This window comes from Pantherophis guttatus, chromosome 1 (assembly GCF_059756535.1).
Source record: "Pantherophis guttatus breed Tessera chromosome 1, ASM5975653v1, whole genome shotgun sequence".
NCBI lineage: Eukaryota > Metazoa > Chordata > Lepidosauria > Squamata > Colubridae > Pantherophis > Pantherophis guttatus.
The window spans coordinates 109,521,657-109,544,988 of NC_142063.1; the positions used below are offsets into that span (position 1 = coordinate 109,521,657).

The following is a 23,332-nucleotide window of genomic DNA, read 5'->3' on the forward strand; positions in this document are numbered from 1 at the left end:
TTTTGATTGATGAGCTTCTTGCGATCAGCCAGATTCCCAAATATTTTACTTTTTTTGGTAGTTTGTATATCCATAGTCTTTTCTAATTCTATCTCCTGTTCTTTTGTAAAGTTTTTGGTTAATAATTTTGATTTATTTTTAAACCCGCCACTGCACCAAATTCCTCTACTTTTCTAATCAATTTAAGGCCTGATTTTAGCAGGTCTTCAATTATAAAAACCATATCATCTGCATAGGCTTGAATTTTATATTCCTCATTCTTAATTCTCAAACCTTTAATCTCTTGATCTTCCCTGATTCTATTTAAGAGTGATTCCAGTGATAGGATAAAAAGAAGTGGGGAGAGTGGGCAGCCTTGTCTTACTCCCTTTGTTATCTCAAATCCCTCCGTCGTGTCTTAGTTAAACATTACTTTTGTTGTTTGTTTTGAATATATTTTTTCAACCATTTTTCCAAATTTTTGTCCATCTTTCAAGATAGGCAACATTATGCAAAACCAGGAAAAGAGTAAGAAGTAGTGTGCAATAAAAATTAAAGACAGGAAGTAAGAGAAAAGGAAAGAAATCTAACTAGATCTAGTTACACAGCAGTGAGCACTTACATGTGGAAATTTAAACTATCTTTTCCAATAAATAGCTACTGTGAACATCTTGAAGGATGTTCCTGCCACAGAGAGTTAATTAATACCTTATAACTTTATTTGTAAGTGTAAAGAATTAAAATAGGCAGGCCTCTTAAAACATATACCAACCTTGAGTGAAGTTCATCTTAAATGAGATTATTTTACCTCATGTATTTTCTGTTGACTGAGATCTAGTGGGATTTTCAAGAACTTTTTAAATTAAAGTTAAACTAAAATTAGAAACCTTTTACTGTGGTTCTGAAGCCACAAACACGCCAACTTTAGCTAAGAGTTCATTGGAGCAAAGTTCTCTAAATTTGGAGATGTATCCAGAGTGGATTGCATTATCTCAGAATTCATGCTTCATCCACAGAAAAAAATCATTTAGCAAAAAATCTGCTTTTTGCATGAATGAAGGTAACATTCACAAAAGGAGTGGTTTTTAGAAAAGGTTAAGAATAGGAGGACTTTTTTTGTTGTTCTCACTCAGCAGAACTTTTCTCTAGAAATCATCTAGATTAATTTGTTAATTTTTTAAAGAGATTAAAAAAAACCTGCTCCCCTTCCTAAACACTTTCCATCACTGGTCTGTAAGCCCCAAATACTACAAAACTCCACTAACAAGCCATCTTCAGCCCTGGGAGAGAATCTTCTGATTTTGTTTGCTTTTGGTATTTGGTAGTCACTTATCATGATATGAAATCTCCCTACATGTGTGGGCTACTGTTTCTAAAAGAAATTGGCTGTTACATGGTAAAACTGATTTCTTATTCCTTCTTTCCTTGTATATTGCCCACAATCATTATGTCACAACAACAAAGTTCTAGGTATCAGAAAATACAACAAGGAAGTTAATCCTTTGTCTTTTAATGATCAAGCAGGTACCTTTTTATAAGAGGTTGTGCACAATTTCCTAGAAGTAAGAAAAATGGCTGTTGAGCACCATATGTGTTGGAAACTGTTGACCTTTTCTTGTGTGTTACAAGTCAGTGATTGTTCTAATGCCACTATGAGTTTATATACTAAACTCTGATAATTTTCTAAGTTTTACATCAGAATGAACAAGTCGGCAAAAAAATTGTTATGTTTTTCCTCATAAAATTTCCCATACTTGCTGGGAGTTAAGAATGCACCTGTCTTTTGATCTCAGGTAACATTGAGCCCAGTTCTAGAAAGGTTACTACTTCAGCTTGTATCCTGTGCAGCTTGAATTTTATGTATAGTTATTTAGAAGTTATATAGTCTTCAGAGAACATAGAAAAGGAATTCATCTTTTCCATTCTTGATTAAATTCATTCTTCATCAAAGAAGACAGGCAACCTATATATCAATTAAATAAATTAAAATAGGTCTCAAAGAGCTACTCTTTCATGCATATTGGAAACATTTACTTATTACCATTTGTAAAATGTAGAGAATATATTTATTATATACAGGCAGAAAACAATGTCCTCCCTATTCCCCATGTCTAAATGCCACAATTCAAAAGGAAAAGGAGGACAGAGGAAACAAATAGTTTTTAAAGTTATTATTAATTACCAGTTTGAGTGGAAACAGATAGTTTAAAGAGGGGAGGGTGTGAAACTAATTTTAAGTGAATGCCTCAGCTAAGCTACCGTAATAAGGATGTGCTTGCGGTTCTTTCTTTGTTTCAATGAGATGGAGTCCTCTTTATTGCTAAAAATGAAACAAGAAGGGCAAAATTGACCAATATTTTAAAAGTGTTGATTGAGAACGCCTCTAATCTCTAAAGCAGTGTTTTGGGGTTTTTTTCTCTTCTCTTTACCATGCCCTATTGCTGCCTTTATATCCCTCCTCTCCCACCTGCCCTCCTCTAAGAGTTTAACTGTGATATAGCAATTTGGTGCAATAATAAAATGTCTGTAAAGAAACTTGAAATTTACAAACTATTACAGGTAGTCCTCGATTTACAACCACAATGGAGCCCAAAATTTCTGTTGTTAAGCAAGACATTTGTTAAGTGACTTTTGCCCCATTTTACGACCTTTCTTGCCACAGTTGTTAAGTGAATCACTGCGGTTGATAAGTTAGTAACCCGGTTGTTAAGTGAATCTCGTTTCCCCAGTGACTTTGCTTGTCAGAAGGTCTCAAAAGGAGATCACATGACCTGGGACACAGCAACAGTCATAAATATGACTCAGTTGTCAAGCATCTATATTTTGATCCCATGATTATGGGGATGCTAACTGTGTTACAACCTTGTAACCTGTGTTTACAAGGTTGTAACTGTGAAAAACGGTCCTGAGTCACTTTTTTCACTGCTGTTGTAACTTTGAACAGTCATTAAATGAACTTTTTGTAAGTCGAGCACTACCTGTACTTAAGTAGTAATACATTTAGGAATTTTTCCCCTATTCTATAAACAACTGCTATCCTCCTTTTTCTCTACATGAAGCAAACCACCCGTGTTCCCGAGATAATGGGAAGTGTTCACACCTCTGTATAGCAAAAGGAGATGGAACTCCCAGGTGTTCCTGCCCTGTTCATTTGGTACTTCTGCAGGACCTCTTAACGTGTGGAGGTAAGTAGTCTTAAGCAAAAGGTTTCCTTTCAGGAAAGATTGTTAAGCATTCAAGCTTCGCAAGGCAGATGTATTTGTACTTCATGGCTCTAGAACAGTTTTCCTTATCTACTGCTCCTTAGATGTAGCAGACAATGTGAGAATTATTTGAGTTAAACTCAGAGAGATCTGCAGGTCCCCGTTTTGTGGGAAGCCTTCACGTTGCTTGACCCGTTCATGCACTCAATTCCTTGCCATTGGCAGGCAGTATTTGCACCCAAATGAGATTATGAGAGCAATTTAAATTCAGCAGGTAAATTTGACTACCATTTTTACATGCATAGTAATCTTTCTGTAATTGAGACAATATATTAACAAGACCTGTATAATATCTGTACTGTAGTGGGGAGGGAGTGTTATAAAAATCACAATGAGTCTAATATACACTAACTAAAGCACAGGACTACAGTGCATTTTACTGTTTTCATAACTATGCTGGTTGTTCCCACCAAAAACTATGTTGTGATTCTTTATTCATTATCACGAGGAAATACTGTAAGAAAATCTCATCGTAGTGATGTCTAATTCAAAATTGTTTCTTAGGCTCTGTATTTCAGTGAAATAAAATAGAAAGTAAATGGAAAAAGATAACCGCAAGGGGCATTTTTATTTGTTTCCCCTTAAAACAAATATAATCTAAAACCATTCCATCCAAAACAGATTGCATCCGGACCTCATATTAGATTGTCTGCTGAGCAGCAGAACCTCTATTTTGTCTGGACTGAACCTCAGTTTTTTGCTTCATATTGAGGACCTGCTCAGAATCACTCAATGAGTTGTAAACTAGAGATGGGTTTTATTAACCAAGTAATCAAATTCAAACCATGAACTCTTTGAGTGATCTCATCAATACATCATGTAGATGTTTGGAAACAGTTCATACAGAGAGATTCTCTGTGCAATAGTGCCTTTGAACTTCTTCAAAGTGATGCAACTAGTCAAACATTCCAGGAAATGCTGTGATTGGAGTACTAAATACTACTGAAAACAGCCCTGTTTGTAAATGACGTCTACACTCAGTGTTTCTTTTACCTCTTCTCCTTCCTTTCTCATTTTTCTTTGAGGATTTAAATAAAATAATCTACACAAGGCTATCATTATTCCTCGGTTTCATTCAAAATTGGGGATAACAAAACTACAGAAAAGAAGATTTTATAAAAGTATGCAGTGCCCCAATCATCATTTAAAACGTGCATAATATGCACAAAAAGATCCACACAGAAATAGTCTCCAAATTTGGGGTTATGTAAACTCCTTTACTGCAGATAATGAGATCTAGTCTGTATTTCCTAATTGTGAATAAAGGAATCACAGATAACTAAGGGAACCTGTTTGTAAGCCACCCAGAGGCTTCTAGACAAGATGAGTGTCACATAAATCCAATGTAAATATACATACAGATACAGTACATATAGATACCATGTTTTCCCAAAAATAAGACCCTGTCTTATATTTTTTTGAACCCTAAAATAAACCCTTGGCCTTATTGCCATGTGCTCAAAAGCCTGATTGGGCTTATTATCAGGGGATGTCTTATTTTGGGGGAAACGGGGTACATACACACAAACACCTGTATTTGAGTTGTATTTAATGATTTCTCTGTGACGTATAAATTGCATGGAAACATTTTCTACTAACAACAAGCCACTTTTGGATGCAGTGAGTTTTAATTAACTAGTTCTGTCCTCTAAACTTGTAGACGGTTTCTAAAAAACAAGAAGATTGACTTTAGGAACTGATAGCATCCATATGATGAAGGCCTTAATAGGTTATAATTTCCTTACAAAGCTAATTCCATATAACATTAAGCCATAAATCACTGCTTGGATCCTAGTTTCTGAGTTTATATTTAATATTCCAAAAGTGGGGGCTTGCATGTATTTTCCAAAAATCCTGAAAATTGTTACTTTGGGTAGATAAACAAAAGGCAGTAGGAAATAGCATAATCATGCTGTAATAATTACATACAAATGGCATTATGTAGAATAGATATCTTGCAACTCAGCATTAAGAAATATGGTGCTATGTTTTTAGCTAAGAGTTTCCCCTATTTCAGTGTCCAAATTTATCCATTTTATTCCAATATATCCTTTCTTTGCTTTTATGGAAGAAAACATTTTTCAAAATATTTTCTGTGAAAATAAACATCCCCTCTCATCAGGAAGGCTTTTTTTCCTCCCATCTTTGCAGCTTAAAACTTCCCTTCTCAAGTTTATTTTGAAAATACTTCTTTCTCTTAAATGACACATTTGCTGTACTATGAGCTCTCCAGGGATCTCTTATAAACAGTTTCTGTCTCGCAACCACAACATGCTCTGTGGTATTGGAGTTTTACATCTATTCTATGGAGAAAGAAGGTCAGTTTATTGGCTCATGTTTCTCCATTTGTGAGAGATTCCTCATGATAAATGCACTCTTCTTATTGTATGTTGAATCTCACATTTACATACCATTCCTAATACAGTAATTTTATATTTATCCTTGTCTTTTTTCCTAGCATCCTAATTTGAAATCTTCAGTATCACAGATTTGTCAACCATCACAGATATACTTATATATTCTCTCTGCAGTCACTCTATTCAGGGCCGAAGTACTGAGCCTGATATTTTATGGTGGACCAGGGGTGAAATGCTACCAGTTTGCACTGGTTCGGGCAAACCGGTAGTAAAAAAAATACCCCCGGTTCTTCCAAACCGGTATTTCCAATGATCAGCTGTGCCACGCGATTTATATTTGCTGGAAAGCAGGAAATCCTGCCTTCTAGCGAATGGCACAGCTGTTTTCCCCCCCTCGCTGTTCTACTTACCTTCTCATTTTTCCACATGAAGCACACGTTCGGCACGCAATGCACAAGTGCACATGCACTGTGCATGTGCATGCAGCACACGTTTGGCGAGCACCATGCATGTGTGCGCAACAAACCAGTGGCAAACCTCGGAGGATTTCACCACTGTGGTGGACAAATTAAAAGGGGGGGGGAGGGAATTCATTGTGAGTTTTTTAAAGAATAATGATCCAAGTGACTCACTGCATTCAATAAACCAGTTAATCCTTGTGTACAAGTGTAATTCTTCATGGGGGAAAATGCATTGTCTCAGATCTGGTTAACTATTGTGGATTTTCAACTCAAGCCTTAAAAATCAAGGGATCCAAGAGGGCCTTATAAGAGATCAAACAACGTCCTGGATTTAGGCATATAAAAGTACAAGAGCAGAAATTTTCACCATTGGGATAGCAGCCTTTGGAAAAGACCTTTTTTCAAGAGGTGTAGAAGGGAAATAGAGTAAACTCTTTCAAGATTTCTCAAATCTTGTAGCTCAAATCAGCATTACATGTTTCACTCAGTTATCCATTGTACCATTCAAGATGCTCTGAATTAATATCACCCCACTTTGAAAGTGGTGAAATTAAATTCTTCTAGATGTCATATGGAAAAGATTTTTTTTTCTTATTAACTGATAAATCCTTAGAAAAAAGGCACAAAATGTTGTTCAGTGATGATTGTTTTAAGGAAACTTTAGGTATAAATAAGATCTTGTTATTCATATTAGAAATCAATTAATTAGACAGATTAATTTCAGTTAATTGTAATTTGTTCTATAAGAATTTTGTTCTATCAAAAAACATTTGATTATTGTTATCAATTGGCTTTTTTCAAACACATTTTTTATAAGTAGCTGTCACATGCATTTTAACTTTCTTCATGAAAGGTAGATTTCAATACAGGGAGTTAAAGGAAAAGCTAGTTTACTTTTTAATTATATAAATAGAGCTCTTCTTAGTTATCATTTCATTTATTGCAGTTTTCGAATTACAGTGTTTCATGTTAATTACTTTCTGTAATTGTAATTTAGACTTGGTGTATGGTATACGTGATACTTATTTTTTAGACATTGAATTTGCTCCTTTTGGAACTAGTTTCCAGATCTAAATCGCAGGATGAAATTTGTTGCCTCTTTGAGAATGACAACATTTCCAAACATAGCCTCCAAATAATAGATTGCAGATTTTCAATACATTCAGGGGGTTCTGCATATTTTATGTCTTTTGTAAAGGGGGTGGAGTTGCCTTGTATGGGCAGAGTTCAGTTCAGGCTGATTGAAATAAATGTCATAATGTTACAGGGTTAGGGTTAGGGTTAGTATAAGGGCCTTACAAAGATAAAACAGTGCATTCTTTGTTGTAAATTATTTAATATTTTGAAGAGTTTCATGCAGTTCTTTAAAAATTCCTTTCAGAGCCACCAACCTGTTCCCCAGATCAGTTCACATGTGCAACTGGAGAGATTGATTGTATTCCCATGGCATGGCGTTGTGATGGCTTTTCAGAATGTGATGATCAGAGTGATGAAGAAAACTGCCCCATCTGCTCAGCAACCCAGTTCCAATGTGAGAAGGGACAGTGCATCGACGCACATTTGAGATGTAATGGAGAAGTTGATTGCCAAGATAAATCTGATGAATCTTATTGTGAAAGTAAGAGCTGTATACTTTATCTTATGATAGACACATACACATTGTTAGATTCAGCAATGAGGGAAGAACATGGAACTATGCTTATACATATACGCCTATAGATCTCAGCCTGGTCAAACACGAGAGATGGTAAAAGGACTGACCCAATGCTTGAAGCTGTCAGGGCCTGTATGAGAAGGGACAGTCTTAAAATGATCCCCTCCAAGACAGATTAGCTTTGAATTTCAAGGTCAAATGATGTTCACTGTGAATGGAGTTGCACTCCTCTATTCAGAGATGGTTTGCAACTTGGGGGCTGGCAGCTGTGACCAAGAAGGCTTTTGTTTAATTATATCTCATGCTCCAGTTGCGGTCTTTATTGTGGGGCCCTGCTTACAGTCCCTTTACATAGGGCTGCCTTTGGAAAGCATTTGGAAGCTATCAATGATACAAAATGCAAAGTCCTAGACAGTGATGGATACATCCCAATATTCTTGGATGGCTCGACTGTTTTAGGACTTGTCTTGGTTGCTGGTTGGCATCTGAATGCAATTCCAAGATTCTGGTCCTCATTTTTAAGGCCCTACATGATTCAAGACCAGATTATCTGAGGGCCTTTTTTTTCCCACATTCATCTGATGTCCATTAAGATCAAATAAGGGTTGGTCCTCCAGATCCTGTCCTGTATAGGAATGCTACTGGATGAGACCTCAGAAACCAGCATTTTCTATAAAATCTTCCAGACTTTGGCATGCCTTCCCTATGGAGATCTTCTCTTTCTCTCCTGATTTTCAGGAAAGCAATTATGACTGCTTTCTTTCCCTCACAAGTGCAGGTATAGAATTTGAATTGTTTTGTACGTTTTCTTCAGTGTATACTTTTGATCATTTGCTTTATGGTGAATGATTAATAAATCAAATGGGTTTTTGTTGCTGTTGTTAAGGAGATTTCTTGTTCTGTGAAGTTATTATTAGCCATCCAGAGCCTTCCAGAAAAAGCAGCATATAAATAAAGCAAATGTAACTAATTAATTAATCAAAAGTCACTGCCTATAGCAATAATTCATTATTGAGTTTTATTTTTATATTCTTGGTAAATAAAACACCCATTCCAAAAGTAGAATAAAACATTTTGCTTATGCACTCTTAAATGATGCCAGGCCATCCTTGTCACATTCCTCATAGCCTTCTATTCTTTCTTCCCCCCTACATTTTTAAAATTGTGTCCTCAAACCACAAATGGGTTGTTCATCCCTGTTTTAAGGGATTAGAGTAAACTCTACATTGACACTATGTTAGTTCATCTTCCCATATCTTCAGTGCTTAACAGAAGACTGTGAGTGGTTTGCATTTATGTTTTCTGCCAAATGCTTGATTTCAAGGGGACCGAGTATAATGTTTATTTGTGGTTCTTGGAGGCTTATAAAATAACTGCTGTCTTGAAGAAAGTGATGTGTTTATTATTTTGTTTAGGTTTGGTTGATTTATCTTGAAAGTATTAAAAATTGTTTGGTGATTTTCTCCCATCCCACCCACCCCCTCACAGCTATTTGTCTGCAGAATCACTTTCAGTGTGCCAATGGCCAGTGTATTCTCAAAAAACAGCAGTGTGACTCTTTTCCGGACTGCATTGATGGTTCTGATGAACTTTTCTGTGATAAGGCACTTTTTACCGGTAAGTTGGTATTGTAAAAGGCTTCCTATTGTTAATTATCTTTACACAATTTGTGTTGGGCTAACATTCCCAGAATTCCCAGCCAATTTAGCCAACAGCTAGGAAATTCTAAAGTTTTTCAGCCCAACACAACTGGAAGCTATCAGTTCGTAAAGGCAAGTTTGGATCCAGGGATCACTGTTTATTCTCGAAGTCTAGAAAAGCAAATATAGTTATTTACTATTGCCGAGGCTTAATACTTCTGTCCTTGAAATGTAATACTCTTCAATGGTGCTTTGCAGTTTTCAGAAAGCGGTCATTTTTCTTTCTTCAGATGTAGCCAAATGAAAAAACAACTGTGTAAAATAAAGCTATTATCAAAAGGCCAAAGCAGATGCAATTCTGTCTTGTCCCCCTGGGCCTTTGGTGGCTGTTCAGATTGGCTTTAATCCCTGCATCGTTTATGCTAACCATAAATGCCATTTTCTGACTGTAGATGGTTTGATAATAATTCTGTATTTTCAGTCCTAGGACTTCTGTATGTGTTGGGATTGAGGGAAAAATACTTAGAGATAGCAGCCCTCTAATGACCTCCAGAATGTTGTAAAAGGAATTGAACTGGCTATTTTCCATTAGAATGATTGCCATTGATAACTATGTTGCAATAGAGATAAACTTATACAGAAAAGAGCCACAAGGGTCCTTGTAATAAAATGCTGTAGATTGCAAACTGGTCTACCCTTCCCCAATTTGGTGCCTTCTAGATGCACTGGATTACAAATCCCATCATCCCATGGTGAAAAAAGAAGACCAAAAATAATTTGGACTATGTATTCCTTGGGCCAACTTAATACGGGAAAACCACAAGTTACCATGATCCAGCCACCATCAAATCCCCCCTAATGGAATTTGCATATGAATAAAACGAAGTAAACATTGAGCAGCCTTTTGAACACTGAAAAGTACTGTTGAAGTTATGAAGAGAACATGCCAATATTGGTTTTATTTGAATGCTCCTTTCAATACATTAAAACTTGGGGGCTCCTAAGTGATGTTAGATTGGTTCCAGGTTTGAGGAGACCCTTATCAATGTGTTATAGTTGGGTTATAGTCAAAGGTGACACTTGTGGACTCTGCTAGTTGACAAAGGTTGCTAAAGTAGACATTGTGAAAGTGGGAAGGTATCACTCTCAAACCAGGAAAGGTGATACAGTTGGGGATTCCACATCTTTCTTCCTTTGCACAGTGTTGAAACACTTCAGTGCAAAGGTATGTGTATGTGTCTTGCTAGTAAGTTTACAGAAAGCTTCATTTACTGTGATTTGTAAAAAGATGATAAAAGGAAGGCAACGTCTGGTTTACTATACTAGACAGCTGATACGAGGTGACAGGAGAAAAGTTATTTATGCAGAATGTGGAGAGGGAAGTAAACTTTTAGTGTTTATTTCTACAAACTTTAATACAAACATTATTTCTAATAGGCTCCTGTCCTTCATATTCTCATTATTTGCTGATCCTTCTCAACAAATGCTACCCTTTTGGCACTGCACACATTGTTAAAACTTCTTTTGACGTTAATAATTTAAAATTAGTTGCTTTAGCCACTTGTACAGAAAAATAAGCACCCACAGTGATTGCGGAACCTTTGCACATAGGAGATGACCCGAAGTCATCTAGGATTGGAAGCACCAATCTGCACACGATTTGCAGTAGTGGGCTATTGATAGATATAAACTTTGGGGACAAACTGGAAACTTGGAATTGTTCCAACAGTATTACATTCTATAGAGGAGAACCTTTTCAGCCAGAATCTACAACATCAAAGATGACAACTGAACTCCTCTACTGGTAACTCACATAAGTGAAAAATTACTTAGAATGTAAATCCCATCAGCCATGTCTGGGTTATGTTGTTAGTAACTGGAAGCCTGTGCCAAAAAGGCCCTCTAATCTTTTTATACTAACATTTGTAGGGCTGTTAAAAAGGAGGAGATAGAGTTCTAATTTCTTTTCTTTTTTTTTTCCAGAAAAAATTAAATCCTCTAATGATTCTGGACCCCACAGTAATGCTATTGGGCCTGTGATTGGAATTATTCTTACCCTTTTTGTCATGGGAGGCATGTATTTTGTTTGCCAGCGTGTGGTTTGCCAACGTTACGCTGGGCCTAATGGACCTTTTCCACATGAGTATGTCAGCGGGACCCCTCATGTTCCCTTAAATTTCATTGCTCCAGGGAGTTCTCAGCATGGGACCTTTACAGGTAATAGTAACAGTGCCTCTATGTATTCCTATAATGTTCTTCAGATTTTGTTTTGTTTTTTTACTTTGCTACATGCTAAATAACAACTAGCTGTGGTTATATGATGATCTTCATTATATTGCTCCTGCTTTTGAATCTCCGGCCAAACTACTATTTTAGAATCTTCAAAAATAGAATGAAGGGAAATATTTTGAAGTGGATTCTTTCTTCCTTTGGAATGCCAGCGCTCAGAATTTGAGATCTTTTATTATTCTTTTAGCCATATCTTCTGCATGAGTAGTGTGCTTTGAATAGGATTGTTTGTAGATATGATGCAGAACTGTATGTGTTATAGGATATGTATTGCTTGTGCAGAGATCTTTTAAATTCTAATATTTAAGAAAATGTTCAAGCTTGTGTAGGAAAGAATTTCTGCATTTGAAAAGTTAAAGGAATTGCATTTTTTTAAAGCCTTGTGATAAAACCAAGATTCTGCAGTCCATATAGACATCTTTTACCACAGTAATTGCTTTGGTAAATTTCAGTGAGTATATAACCGAATAAGTATATTCTTATTTCTTCTATCCATATAGGCATCTCTTGTGGAAAATCCATGATTAGCTCCATGAGCCTAATGGGTGGAAGCAGTGGTGCCCCTCTTTATGACAGAAACCACGTCACTGGAGCTTCCTCTAGTAGTTCATCCAGTACAAAAGCCACATTTTATCCACAGGTAAGTGTTGAAAATTGTATAAGCCATGTTGCAATTATGATCTCAGTTCCTATTAGCCCTGCTTGAACAGCACACTTAGCTAGATAATTGTGGAGGAGGAAGGAGTTGCTATCATGCAAACATGAAATTTGAATCAAACTTAAGGAAGTTAGATTGGGTTCAAAGATCTCAGTTTCCTCTTAGTCAACCTTCACACACCAATAGCTGATGGGAGTTGGAGAACAGTTCTCTATTTCTCACATATACCCAACTTGAACATTTATATTTAAGAAAATGCAACTTTGATGGCCTCCTGGAAAGGTCTATGGTAAAATTGTGGAGAACTGCTGTCCCCGTTTATCCTGGAGTACCAAGTTATTTCATGGAAATAAATTAGTATAAAATGTATGCTGATTCCTTAATGTAATAATTAGCAGAACATTTATTTATTTATATAACTTTAAATGGTGGCACATTAATAGAATGGTCCCATTGTTTTAGAAAAACATCTGGATTTGAAACAGATTCTCATAGTATGGTCTTTTAGATTATTACCCAAAGAAAGCACAGAAGGCCCACTTGTCCTCAGGCATCTCAAACGATTTCATTGATACAAGTAGCTCCCATTGGACATTATTAAACTATTTCATTTTACATTCACACAGATTTTGAATCCACCACCTTCACCAGCTACAGATCGCTCCCTCTATAACACAGAAATGTTTTATTCTTCAAACATTCCATCAACAACAAGGTCTTACAGGTAATGGCTTTCAAAATCATTTGGCAGATTCTTTAACTCTTAGTTTTTAAATAACTGCTTCTTATTTTGCTTATATAACAGCTTTGGATAAAGAATACTTTCTTTTTCTAATAAAGCTGCTCCAGTTCTCAGCTTTGTACAGTTTGATTGGTGGAATCTTCAAACTGGGAAATAAGGCTTTGTGATTGGACTTAACATGGACATGCATTTTTAGACTGCTCAGGAAAACATGAGCACTAAGGACCCCAGTATGAGGGGTCCTTGGTGCTCTCTCTATTTGGTTGTTCCATTACCCAAGCTAGGTAACATCATCAGTTCTAGTAAGGAGTGGGGTTTACTCTCAATTTATATTCTAGTGGCTTGCCCTGCCAGTGTGGGTGGGGATCTTGGAGGTTCTTTGGTTGGGCTGTTTACTGTTAGCTTCTTTGGCAGCTTCTTGATTGGGAAATATTGTTTACTTCTTGATTGTTAGTCTGATATTAAAGTTGGTGTTAATCTATGCTCATTTGGGTATTGATTGCTGTTGGGTAAGTGTTTGAGAGTCTTTTTGTTCCCTTTTTGGCGTGCTGATGATCTCTTTTGCAGCGTATGTAGATGTTGTCTATGTGTCTATTGAGGCTAATTTGCTGCAGATAAAAAGAAGTGGAAAGTCTCCAATTTCTGTCCTTTCCCAGCAAGCAGAATTTTGCTACAATGCTACTAATGTGTATCTTGTATTTTAGGCCTTATCTTATCAGAGGGATTGCTCCACCAACTACCCCTTGCAGCACAGATGTATGTGACAGTGACTACACCACAAGTCGGTGGAAAGCTAACAAATACTACATCGACTTAAACTCAGACTCAGATCCTTATCCACCTCCTCCTACTCCTCGCAGCCAGTACATGTCAGCAGAGGAAAGCTGCCCACCGTCTCCAGCTACCGAGCGAAGCTACTTCCACCTCTACCCCCCTCCTCCATCTCCTTGTACAGACTCTTCATGATTTTAACAGAAGGGACTTGTCTTTTCCTGTAAATATGTTTTTAAATATGAACAAAGATTTTAAATATATATTTTATGATCTAAAATGGGGTGGGAACTTATAAAAAATGTGAATAAAAATGAATGGGCCTGGGCTGTGAAAATTGTACAGCAAAGTGATATTTATGTTGATTTTTTTAATTTAATAATCCATTCTTTTGTGCCATAGTTTGCCTTTGCATTGAAGTCACAACATTTAAATTGACCTCCAAAGGAGGTGAGAAGCAGAAAATAATATGCTTGGAACATTTTGAAATCATCTTTTGGTTCAATAAAGGGGAATGTGCCAAGTTATTTTAAATAATATAAAAGGCAAGAAGAAGTATGTATGAATGAATGAATGAAGGATGATGTTATTTGAAATACACACGAGGGAAATTCTTGTGTGTCTGTGTATGTCTGTATATGTGTGTGTGTCTGTGTGTATGGATTAATACTTGATCCTAGGTACTTAACCACAAAAATGGGCTTCCTATGCTTTCTTTTCTTTTATTCCATCATTCACTTTCCAAAAGAGTCAGTGCATTAAAAAAGTGAACTTCTAGAATATGTGTTAGATTTATTACATTATTCATGATGAACTACTTCTCCCCAAATTAAAATAAGCATTCAGTCCTATTGGACGCATCACATTTCTATTACGAGTCTGTCAAATTCAAGGCACTGCTTCATGTTTTATGTTTCTCTAAAGGCCCCCAATACAGCTCAGGAGATATGGAGGAGAGAGGAGGGAGGAAAGGAGGTGGTAGTCATGACAGAAATAAAAATGAAAAGTGGAAAAAAAGAATGAATCAATTTTCTGAAAGATTAAAATAGTTTAGAAAAATGTAATCCCTCAAAAGACTCTTTTTCTCTCACATCCATCTGAATTTTTTTTAAAAAAAATCTATAAAAATTAAAACACATTTCATCAGTTAAAAACAGTTTATAAAGAGTTCACTGAATAGCAAAACTATTTATCCAAATTGATGCATTTGGATATTTCTTGAATAGGTGTCTGCCAAGGCCCCTGGTTATACAGAAAAAAGCAACCTTTTCTCAATTTAAAACATAACATACACTGCCACCATATTCTCCACTGGGTAAGAATCCAAATTTTACCCTCTCTAACCTTTTATATATAATATTAGAGAGAGAGAGAGCACAGGAGTAAGGATCCTCATAATCAGAGAGAGAATTCAATAAAAGATCATTATATTTGGAACAAAACCCAGAAAGAAAGGTGCTTTTCATCACGGGTCAGGAAGAAAATGAGCAACACGTCTCACATTACTGACTGTGCTTGTGCTTTGGTTTGATTACCTCACACAGAATGTTTGAAAGCTTGTAGAATTAGGAGACTGTGATGTGAACAAATAATGAAATATGATTGGAAAAAGAGGGAAAAGCCAAAATTACAGTATGTTTTCACAGCTGCGTAACAGCAGGTGCAGCCGGCTTTTGACAGTCAGAATCATTGACAAAGATGAAAATTGTTGTTTTTTTACATTTATAGCTGAGTTTTAGCAAGTATTTCTGGCCAAGTGTGAGGTGAGACTTCTCCAACCCCTGGCCACTTTTTCCAAGCTTATTAATAAGGTGGAGGTTGATCTCTGTTATTTCTGAATATGTTCTCATCAGTCTATTCCTAATAGTTTGGATATGGTGGTTTAATTCTGAGGACCTACAATTAGTATCTTTGAGTACAGGAGAATTCTGATCTCTCAAGAAACTTGTATTTTGCAGACATGCCATTTTACATTTCTTTCCAAGTTTAATATGGGAGATAAAATATTAGAATTATTTATTTGTATGCAAAAATATCCTTACCCTGAATACTTTGGGGAGGCCAAAGTCGTTTGGGTGTATTGCCTATATGTCTAGCACAAAAATAGTCCATAACAATGCATCTAGAGTACTCAGCTCAAAAATCATAACATTCCGTACTAATTTTAAATCATAGTAACATACTATTAAAAAAACAATCCTTAGTAGCTCAAATTGGGTGGGAAGGTAATAAAGCCAGCTTCTTCTAATTCTAGGATTCTATTTCTAGCTTTGTTACAGATAAAGCTTGTATGTGTGTGTGAGCGCACACACACATACACATACATAGTTGTCGAGAGATTTGCATCCACTAATTTGTTTTATAATTGCTTTTAACCTTTTGTCTAGCATTTATAAAAAGATACCCTTTAATTCTTAACATGGCATGCTTTGATTTACCATTGCCAGGTTTCTAAAACGCACTGAACATTAAAATTTGAATGAATAGTTTATTTTTTAAAAGAAAGTTAAACAACCATTGGTAATATTAATCTGCTTGCTGAAAATATTGTACTGCATTCAGTACAGTGAATTGGATACTTTAAGCAGTGAAAAAATAACTAATGCTATCAATGTGAACAGAGCACTATAATACTTACGGTTATAATACTGAATATTTTTATTTTGCTTGCTATTGTAAATCTGTGTTAATCAGGAAAATTAAATATTCTACTTTCTTGATTAACATGCTAATTGGGAAACATCCCACCAAATTCAAATAAATTATTACATCTGCCCAACTGGAGTTGTTGTAGAATTGAGTGAAGTCAGAAATACCTTACCAAGAAATAATTGTCATATTTTCGTTACTTTAAATTATTTCTCTCTCTCCAATCCAGAATTTTAGCTAAAATATCTGATATCAGTAGTACTCTGGGCTATGATATTATCCATGTCTTTTTTGACATAGGTCTCAATGAATCACATTAAAAACTATACTATGAGTTGTTTGTTTGCTTGCAGACAATTCTTTACCAAGGAGAAAACCACATTCCCACCAACACTGGTAGGGCAAGCTACTGTATATAAACAGAAAGCAAACCCCACATTTAAACTAGCACTGATAATATTATCTAGTCTGGTAATGAAACATCTGCAAATAAACAACCATGCTCAGAGCCCAAAGGACTTCACAGTTCAGTTCTCTTCTGTTGGAAAAAAGATACAGTTTACCAAGTCATGAATCAGTGTGGAGATTAATTCTAATTTTTATAAGCTATTTTGAAATGATACCACATAAACTGTTGATTGTAATTTTAGCTTTCAAGAGCCATCTTAGTCTGGGATCATTGGCCATGTTGCCAAAGAGTTACAAGAGTTTTTTTTAAGCCATAGTTTGCTTAACTCTGATTGAATAAATTACAGTTGCTAGGTTTATGCTAGGCCCGAACCAAATCACATTATGACAGCCCCATGAATATGAACCTTATCTTCATATTCTAAATACAATACATGTGAATATATGTAAATGTAACTGATTGGCTTTATTAAAATTTTAAAGAGCAAGTAACTCTTGTTCAGGTCTAGCCATAATGCAGTGTCAAAGGTTAACTTTCTTATATTGGCTTGCCATTGGTTAATGACTGTGTGGCATCTCACTACCCTAGGAAAATTGATTTGAATGTTTTATCTCTTCAAAAGTGATTGTTAATGTTGGTGAAATCTTAAGTAGCATATCTCTTCCAGCCAGACTGGGTTTTACTGTGTAGAAAGATATAAGATTGGATACCTAATCCCTGTATCTGATGTTTGTTTGGGTCCACTTAAGATCCATCTTCATGAACATTAGTTTTTAAAATCCATAATTCACTGAAAGTAGTTATTGATCTGGACCTGAGAGCGAGCTTGCTCTTAGCAATTAACACGTTAGGACAACTAAGGCTTTTTGAAAGGAAAAGCTGGTCTTAATATACAACATATTAAAAGTCTTCATCTGAAAAGTATTTAAAGCACCTTTAGATATGGAGCTCAGTTCCCTGGAAGTTTCCTTTGCCAATTTTATGTGTGGATGTAGGTGGCTGAGGTATTGGATGGAAAGCAGAGTGTGGTGTCAAATTTAATTTGTAAAGTAATATTTGTTGAAAATATTTTGTAAATAATGTAATTGAACTATTTGCAATTAGGTGAAAAACAATTGATTTTATTAAATAATGAATAAGAACTATTGGGCCTGGATTAAAATGGAACAAAATTAGGCTTGCCAAGTTACAAACTTGTGAATCCTCCTTTATTTTTGAGCCTGTTGAGCTCAACTAGAGGAAAAGTCAGCTAATAGCTTTTCCAACTTCTTTTTTTCTCCCTCAGGGCCTATTATATATCTACTTTTTGTGTTGTGGGATACACATTTCACTGCTCACATTACATCATAGATTCTTTAATAAACCATAGGTGGCTGATTTTACAGAACACTAAGCTATAAACTATTATTTAACAAATCACAATTGGTTCGCCCACTGCAGTAAATCAAACCTAATCATCTTATGGGCTATTGCAATATGTGAACTTTCCCATAGGATCTTCTTGGTCATTGCACTAAGAATGAGGGAAGCAGAGTAACCAATTATGGAAAAGTGGAGAGGGGCGGAAGAACAGGAGAAGCAGTAGCTGGCTCATCCCAGTTTGGTGGGAACACAAAAGGGGGGAAATCATTGAATGCAACCTGGCAACTTACATTTTTAAATGGGTTGTTTTTTACTGTTATATGTACATAACTCAGAGGGCATTCTAATTAGAAATGAAACCCAGGCTGCTTTCTGTATTGTATCTAAGTATTTTGCAGTTGCTGCTAATGTAATGTAAATGTACATGAAAATATGCAGATATTGCCAAGAATTGTTATAATAGACTCATGCTGATCTGTTTTATATTTATATTGTAAAGTGTATTCTGCAAACCTCCTAAATATTTTAGCTTTATATTCATATACCGTTTTGTAGACACAGTTTGTCACACAGAGAAAAAGTGCCTTTGGTCTTTTTAAACAACCTAGCATATTGACATAGGCAGATGATAACAAAGCCTTAAAAACGAAGCAACCTTTTATTCATTTGCTCCATTTGTTAGTTTTTCATCAAGCGTGGTGTTGCAAATACATATTGTGTTCAACTCATTCCAAGTTAAGGCATTCACAGGATGGTGGGACTAAGCTTGTTTGTATATGTTAATGCAACGTCACTAATTATGTGATTTTACAGAGAGTTGTGCTTGGTTTTTTGTTTTTTTTTTAAGAAAATATTTCAGAGAAATCTGGGAGAATTTTTACCCAGAAATTACAAAATTGGGAGCTTTAAGACACCCAATGTGCTCCTTTTCATTTCACTGTTTATATTTTATGGATGCTAAATATGCTATTGGTATAAATTTTTGTAAAATTATGTAACAAAATCTCTGTTATTAAATTAGATTAATGTACTTTCCTAAGGACTGGAATTCCATTTAATTTTTACTACAATAATATTGACATTTATATCATCAGCACAAGCTTTACCAAAATGACTATTTTGAATATTAATTGGGCAGCTGAAAATAGCCTTTTGTCATATTAATGTCCAATATACACCAGGATATGCAAAAGCCCCTTTGCCAACAATAAAACAGAGCCCAATACTTGTTTGTCTTTTTAATTTTACAGTAGTGAAAAAAGCATAGTTTTAATACTCTGGGAATCAAAAATATGTGTATCTTTGACTGAGTCATACACTTTAAAAAGAAGACAATTTTTGACTTTGCGACCTGTAGTACCATAGGTGTGGGGTTTTACATTTTTATTTAAATGTCTTGCTTTTAGAACTAAACTTTAACAACTTGCTTTTCATTGCTTTCCAGTTTTATGTTTCTGAAGTTTAGATATAATGAAAGTTTAGGAATATGCTACATAAGCAGGAAGATATACTGAAATTAGTGATATTTGTTACCTCTGGTAAATATTTTATAGCAATGTCCTAGCTTTTACATTCCAGTTATATCAGCAATTTGCACTGTGATGCCCACTCCTTATACAGTATGTAACACCTAAAATTTTGAAATCATCTCCAAATTACGAAGGACTTTTGTAATGAATAGCATTCTTTGCTACAGCTCAGAACTGATCCAGAAAATTCATTCTTTAAATTATTTTTTTTCTTTTTTATTTTTATTTGTGCCTTTGGGTCAGCAGTGACCCTTAGCAATTGCCTAGATGAGTCCCTGCAATTTCCTTGGCAATTTTTTTCAGAAGTGGCTTGCCATTGCCTCCTACCTGGGGCTGAGAGAATGACTGGCTCAAGGTCACCCAGATGGCTTCATGCCTAAAGCAGGATTAGAGCTCACAGTCTCCTGGTGCCTTAAGCACTATGGCAAACTGCCTCTTTTAACTAACACGTGGTGCTTAATTTGTCTCTGTGTAATTCTATAAAAATGACCTGCACCAAAAATATTTTTAAACTTTATTTATGAGATTTATATTCCACCTTTACTTGTACAACTCAAGGCATACATAATATTCCTTCATATTATCTACAACAACTCAGTGCCTGGTCCACAGTCAGTCACCCAGCTTCTGTGCCTGAGGGAAGACTAGCAGTCTTTGTTTCACATCAAGCAAATTTAATACAATTTATGGAATATTTTAAAATAGTTTTTGAAAGCTTTAAATCCATTATCCAGAAAATATATGCATTATTATTATTATTATTATTATTATTATTATCATTATTATTATTATTATTATTATTATTATTATTATCATTATTATTATTATTATTTTCTGCTACTAGAGAAGATACGTGTTATGCAGCCTCTTGAGTCTAAATGATTTGTGCTCAATGTATTTACAGTTGAAAACAGATTCTAGACACTAATTAAATTGCTAGGATGGGGTTTATGAAAACCGACAACTCTTCTGTGTCCAAAGAATTATACAGGAAGGTTTGTGAAAATGATCAGTGATTCTTATATAAATTTAAAAAAAAAAATTATTTCCCTCCTGTGTTTTACAGAATGACAACATAAATTCTTCTTACTCCAGGCTGCTGAGTTCTGCTAATTTTAGGTAGTCATCTGTCACTGCTCACAGCCCTCTTGTTCATTATAAGAGCCCCAAATGAGAAATAGGACATGGCTGCTTAATATACTGTACATATAAAACCACACAGTGGTTTCCATTACTGTAGTTTCTAAACATTGGGTAGAGCTCAAACAGATAAGTAATCTAGCTTCTGTCTTGTGGATGACCTTTTACTACCTTCCCTAATCTATTTTATTATTTCTTTACCTTCTGCCCATTCTCTTTTATCAACTGAGGTAGTATCTATACAGTACCTATACATTGAGTGCTTTTGACCCTGCTTTCCTGTGCTGGGAATGAATGGCAGTGTAAGTGTGGGCAACCACCTTGTCTTGAATTTGGACTGATTTAGAAAATGCCTGGCAGGGATGGGCAACTACTGATGGATCAGAGGACAGAGAACTGGAGGCGGCCAATTGGTGATGTGGCAATTTAATCAGAAAGCGCATGCCAGAAACAATATTGGCCTATGGAGGGTGGGTTAAGGGTAGGGAAAAAAATCAAGAGGTGAGACAAACATCTTTCATTTATATAATTAAAAAAAAAAAAAACAATCTCCCAATATAGTCTGAGCTTTAGAAGGATCACTTGGAGCCTCCGGGTTGGTGCTTGAAGAACAGAAGATCCTACCTTTATTTTTGCAAACAAAGAGGAAAAAAATGTGCTATTGAAAACTGGCCATTTTCGCAGCCAGATTCCAGCAACCTGAACGGAGGAAGCAAATGGACTGCCCTGAGGAGGTGGGGGGGGGGGTTGATAGGGGCAAATGCAGGTTCTGTTGACTTAATAGAGAAGATTAAAGATTCTGCTTTTTAAAAACAGTATTTTGGCTTCTTTACCTTCAGCAAAAGGAAGGTGTGCCAAGCCAGTACTTTCTATAGCCATCCAGATTGAAGAGTCATCATTTTGTTATGCTCTATTTGTTCCACTGACAGGAATGGCTGCACTTGATTAGCCAATAGGTTATTTTAAAATTCAGATGTTTTCTGAAAAGCACTGTACCCTTAAATCTCTCTCAGCCCCTTTGCAAATTTGGTTTTTTTCACCTCCCATGTTAAGCTAGGCTATTGGCTGGATGCATTTTGCTTGCAGGTTATAGTTCTTTTCTATGCCATTTTATGGCATCTGGAAATAATTTTACTTGAGCGTGCCTTTTATCAGGAAACCTGCCAGTGTCTGTTCTGACCGTTGCCTGCAGACAGCCAAACTCTTTGGAACTGCCTGTTCTGCCTTGATCCAAGCATCCATTTTGGGTTTATCCTGTTCTTCCCAGCAAAAACAACTACTGAAGAAAAAAACTTCAGAGAGTCCACAGCTCCCTTCAGAAACCATGCTGTGTATTCATGGCAGTGAAAAACATATGATAGTGATTTCTAATGAAAGTCATGTGCATTGTGATTTATAGCTAATTATTTGCTTTAATTTGCCAGCTGTTCTGCTCCCACTCTGATGTGTTCATTAAATGTAGCTCCCATCACCCATATCTAAGATAACCCTGGGTCAGTTTGGCTGGAAAGGTAGGCCAGGCCATAGGGAAAGTGTCATGCTGCAGAACCCCAAATGAAGGGTTTTGTGCAATCATATTTACCTTCCTTTTTTTACAAAAAGATTTCTAGTTCCTCAACATAGGGCTCCCATACATCTGTAATTTTCTTCTGCTGGGAAACTACATCTTTCTGGTGCACAAGCCACAACATTTTGTTCTATTGCTCCCCACCCCACAAAGGTTTTCACTGCATTCACTTTTATGGATTGTTATTGATATACACATATTAAATACCTCTGGCATTGCTGAGGATTCTTGTATCTATTATGGGTGCTTTGGAGAATAGAATAGAATAGAATAGAATAGAATAGAATAGAATAGAATAGAATAGAATAGAATAGAATAGAATAGAATAGAATAGAATAGAATAGAATTCTTTATTGGCCAAGTGTGATTGGACACACAAGAAATTTGTCTTGGTGCATATGCTCTCAGTGTACATAAAAGAAAAGAGACATTCGTCAAGAATCATAAGGTACAACACTTAATGATAGTCGTAGCGAACAAATAAGCAATCAAATCATATTAGGAAACAGTCAATATAAACCATAAGGATACCAGCAACAGGATTACAGTCATACTGTCATAAGTGGGAGGAGATGGATGATAGGAATGATGAGAAGATTAATAGTAATGCAGACTTAGTAACTAGTTTGACAGTGTTGAGGGAATTATTTGTTTAGCAGAGTGATGGCATTTGGGGAAAACCTGTTCTTGTGTATAGTTGTTCTGATGTGCAGTGCTCTATAGCATCGTTTTGAGGGTAGGAGTTGAAACAGTTTATGTCCAGGATGTGAGGGGCCTGTAAATATTTTCACAGCCCTCTTTTTGACTCGTACAGTATACAGGTCCTCAATGAAGGTAGGTTGGTAGCAATTGTTTTTTCTGC

At 35.8% G+C, this 23,332-nt stretch overlaps 1 protein-coding gene across 1 annotated transcript in view; it reads left to right on the forward strand.

Annotated features, from left to right (window-relative positions):
* Positions 1 to 19,269, forward strand: part of LRP5 (LDL receptor related protein 5) — a 121,033-nt gene extending 101,764 nt beyond the window's left edge. Inside the window, exons 17-23 of the mRNA XM_034416761.3 lie at positions 3,039 to 3,164; positions 7,442 to 7,678; positions 9,203 to 9,331; positions 11,338 to 11,571; positions 12,144 to 12,283; positions 12,928 to 13,025; positions 13,748 to 19,269. Of these exons, the coding sequence (XP_034272652.1) occupies positions 3,039 to 3,164; positions 7,442 to 7,678; positions 9,203 to 9,331; positions 11,338 to 11,571; positions 12,144 to 12,283; positions 12,928 to 13,025; positions 13,748 to 14,009 (1,226 nt within the window). The 3' untranslated portion in view covers positions 14,010 to 19,269. The remainder of the gene's footprint in view (positions 1 to 3,038; positions 3,165 to 7,441; positions 7,679 to 9,202; positions 9,332 to 11,337; positions 11,572 to 12,143; positions 12,284 to 12,927; positions 13,026 to 13,747) is intronic.
* Positions 19,270 to 23,332: the final 4,063 nt, after the last annotated feature.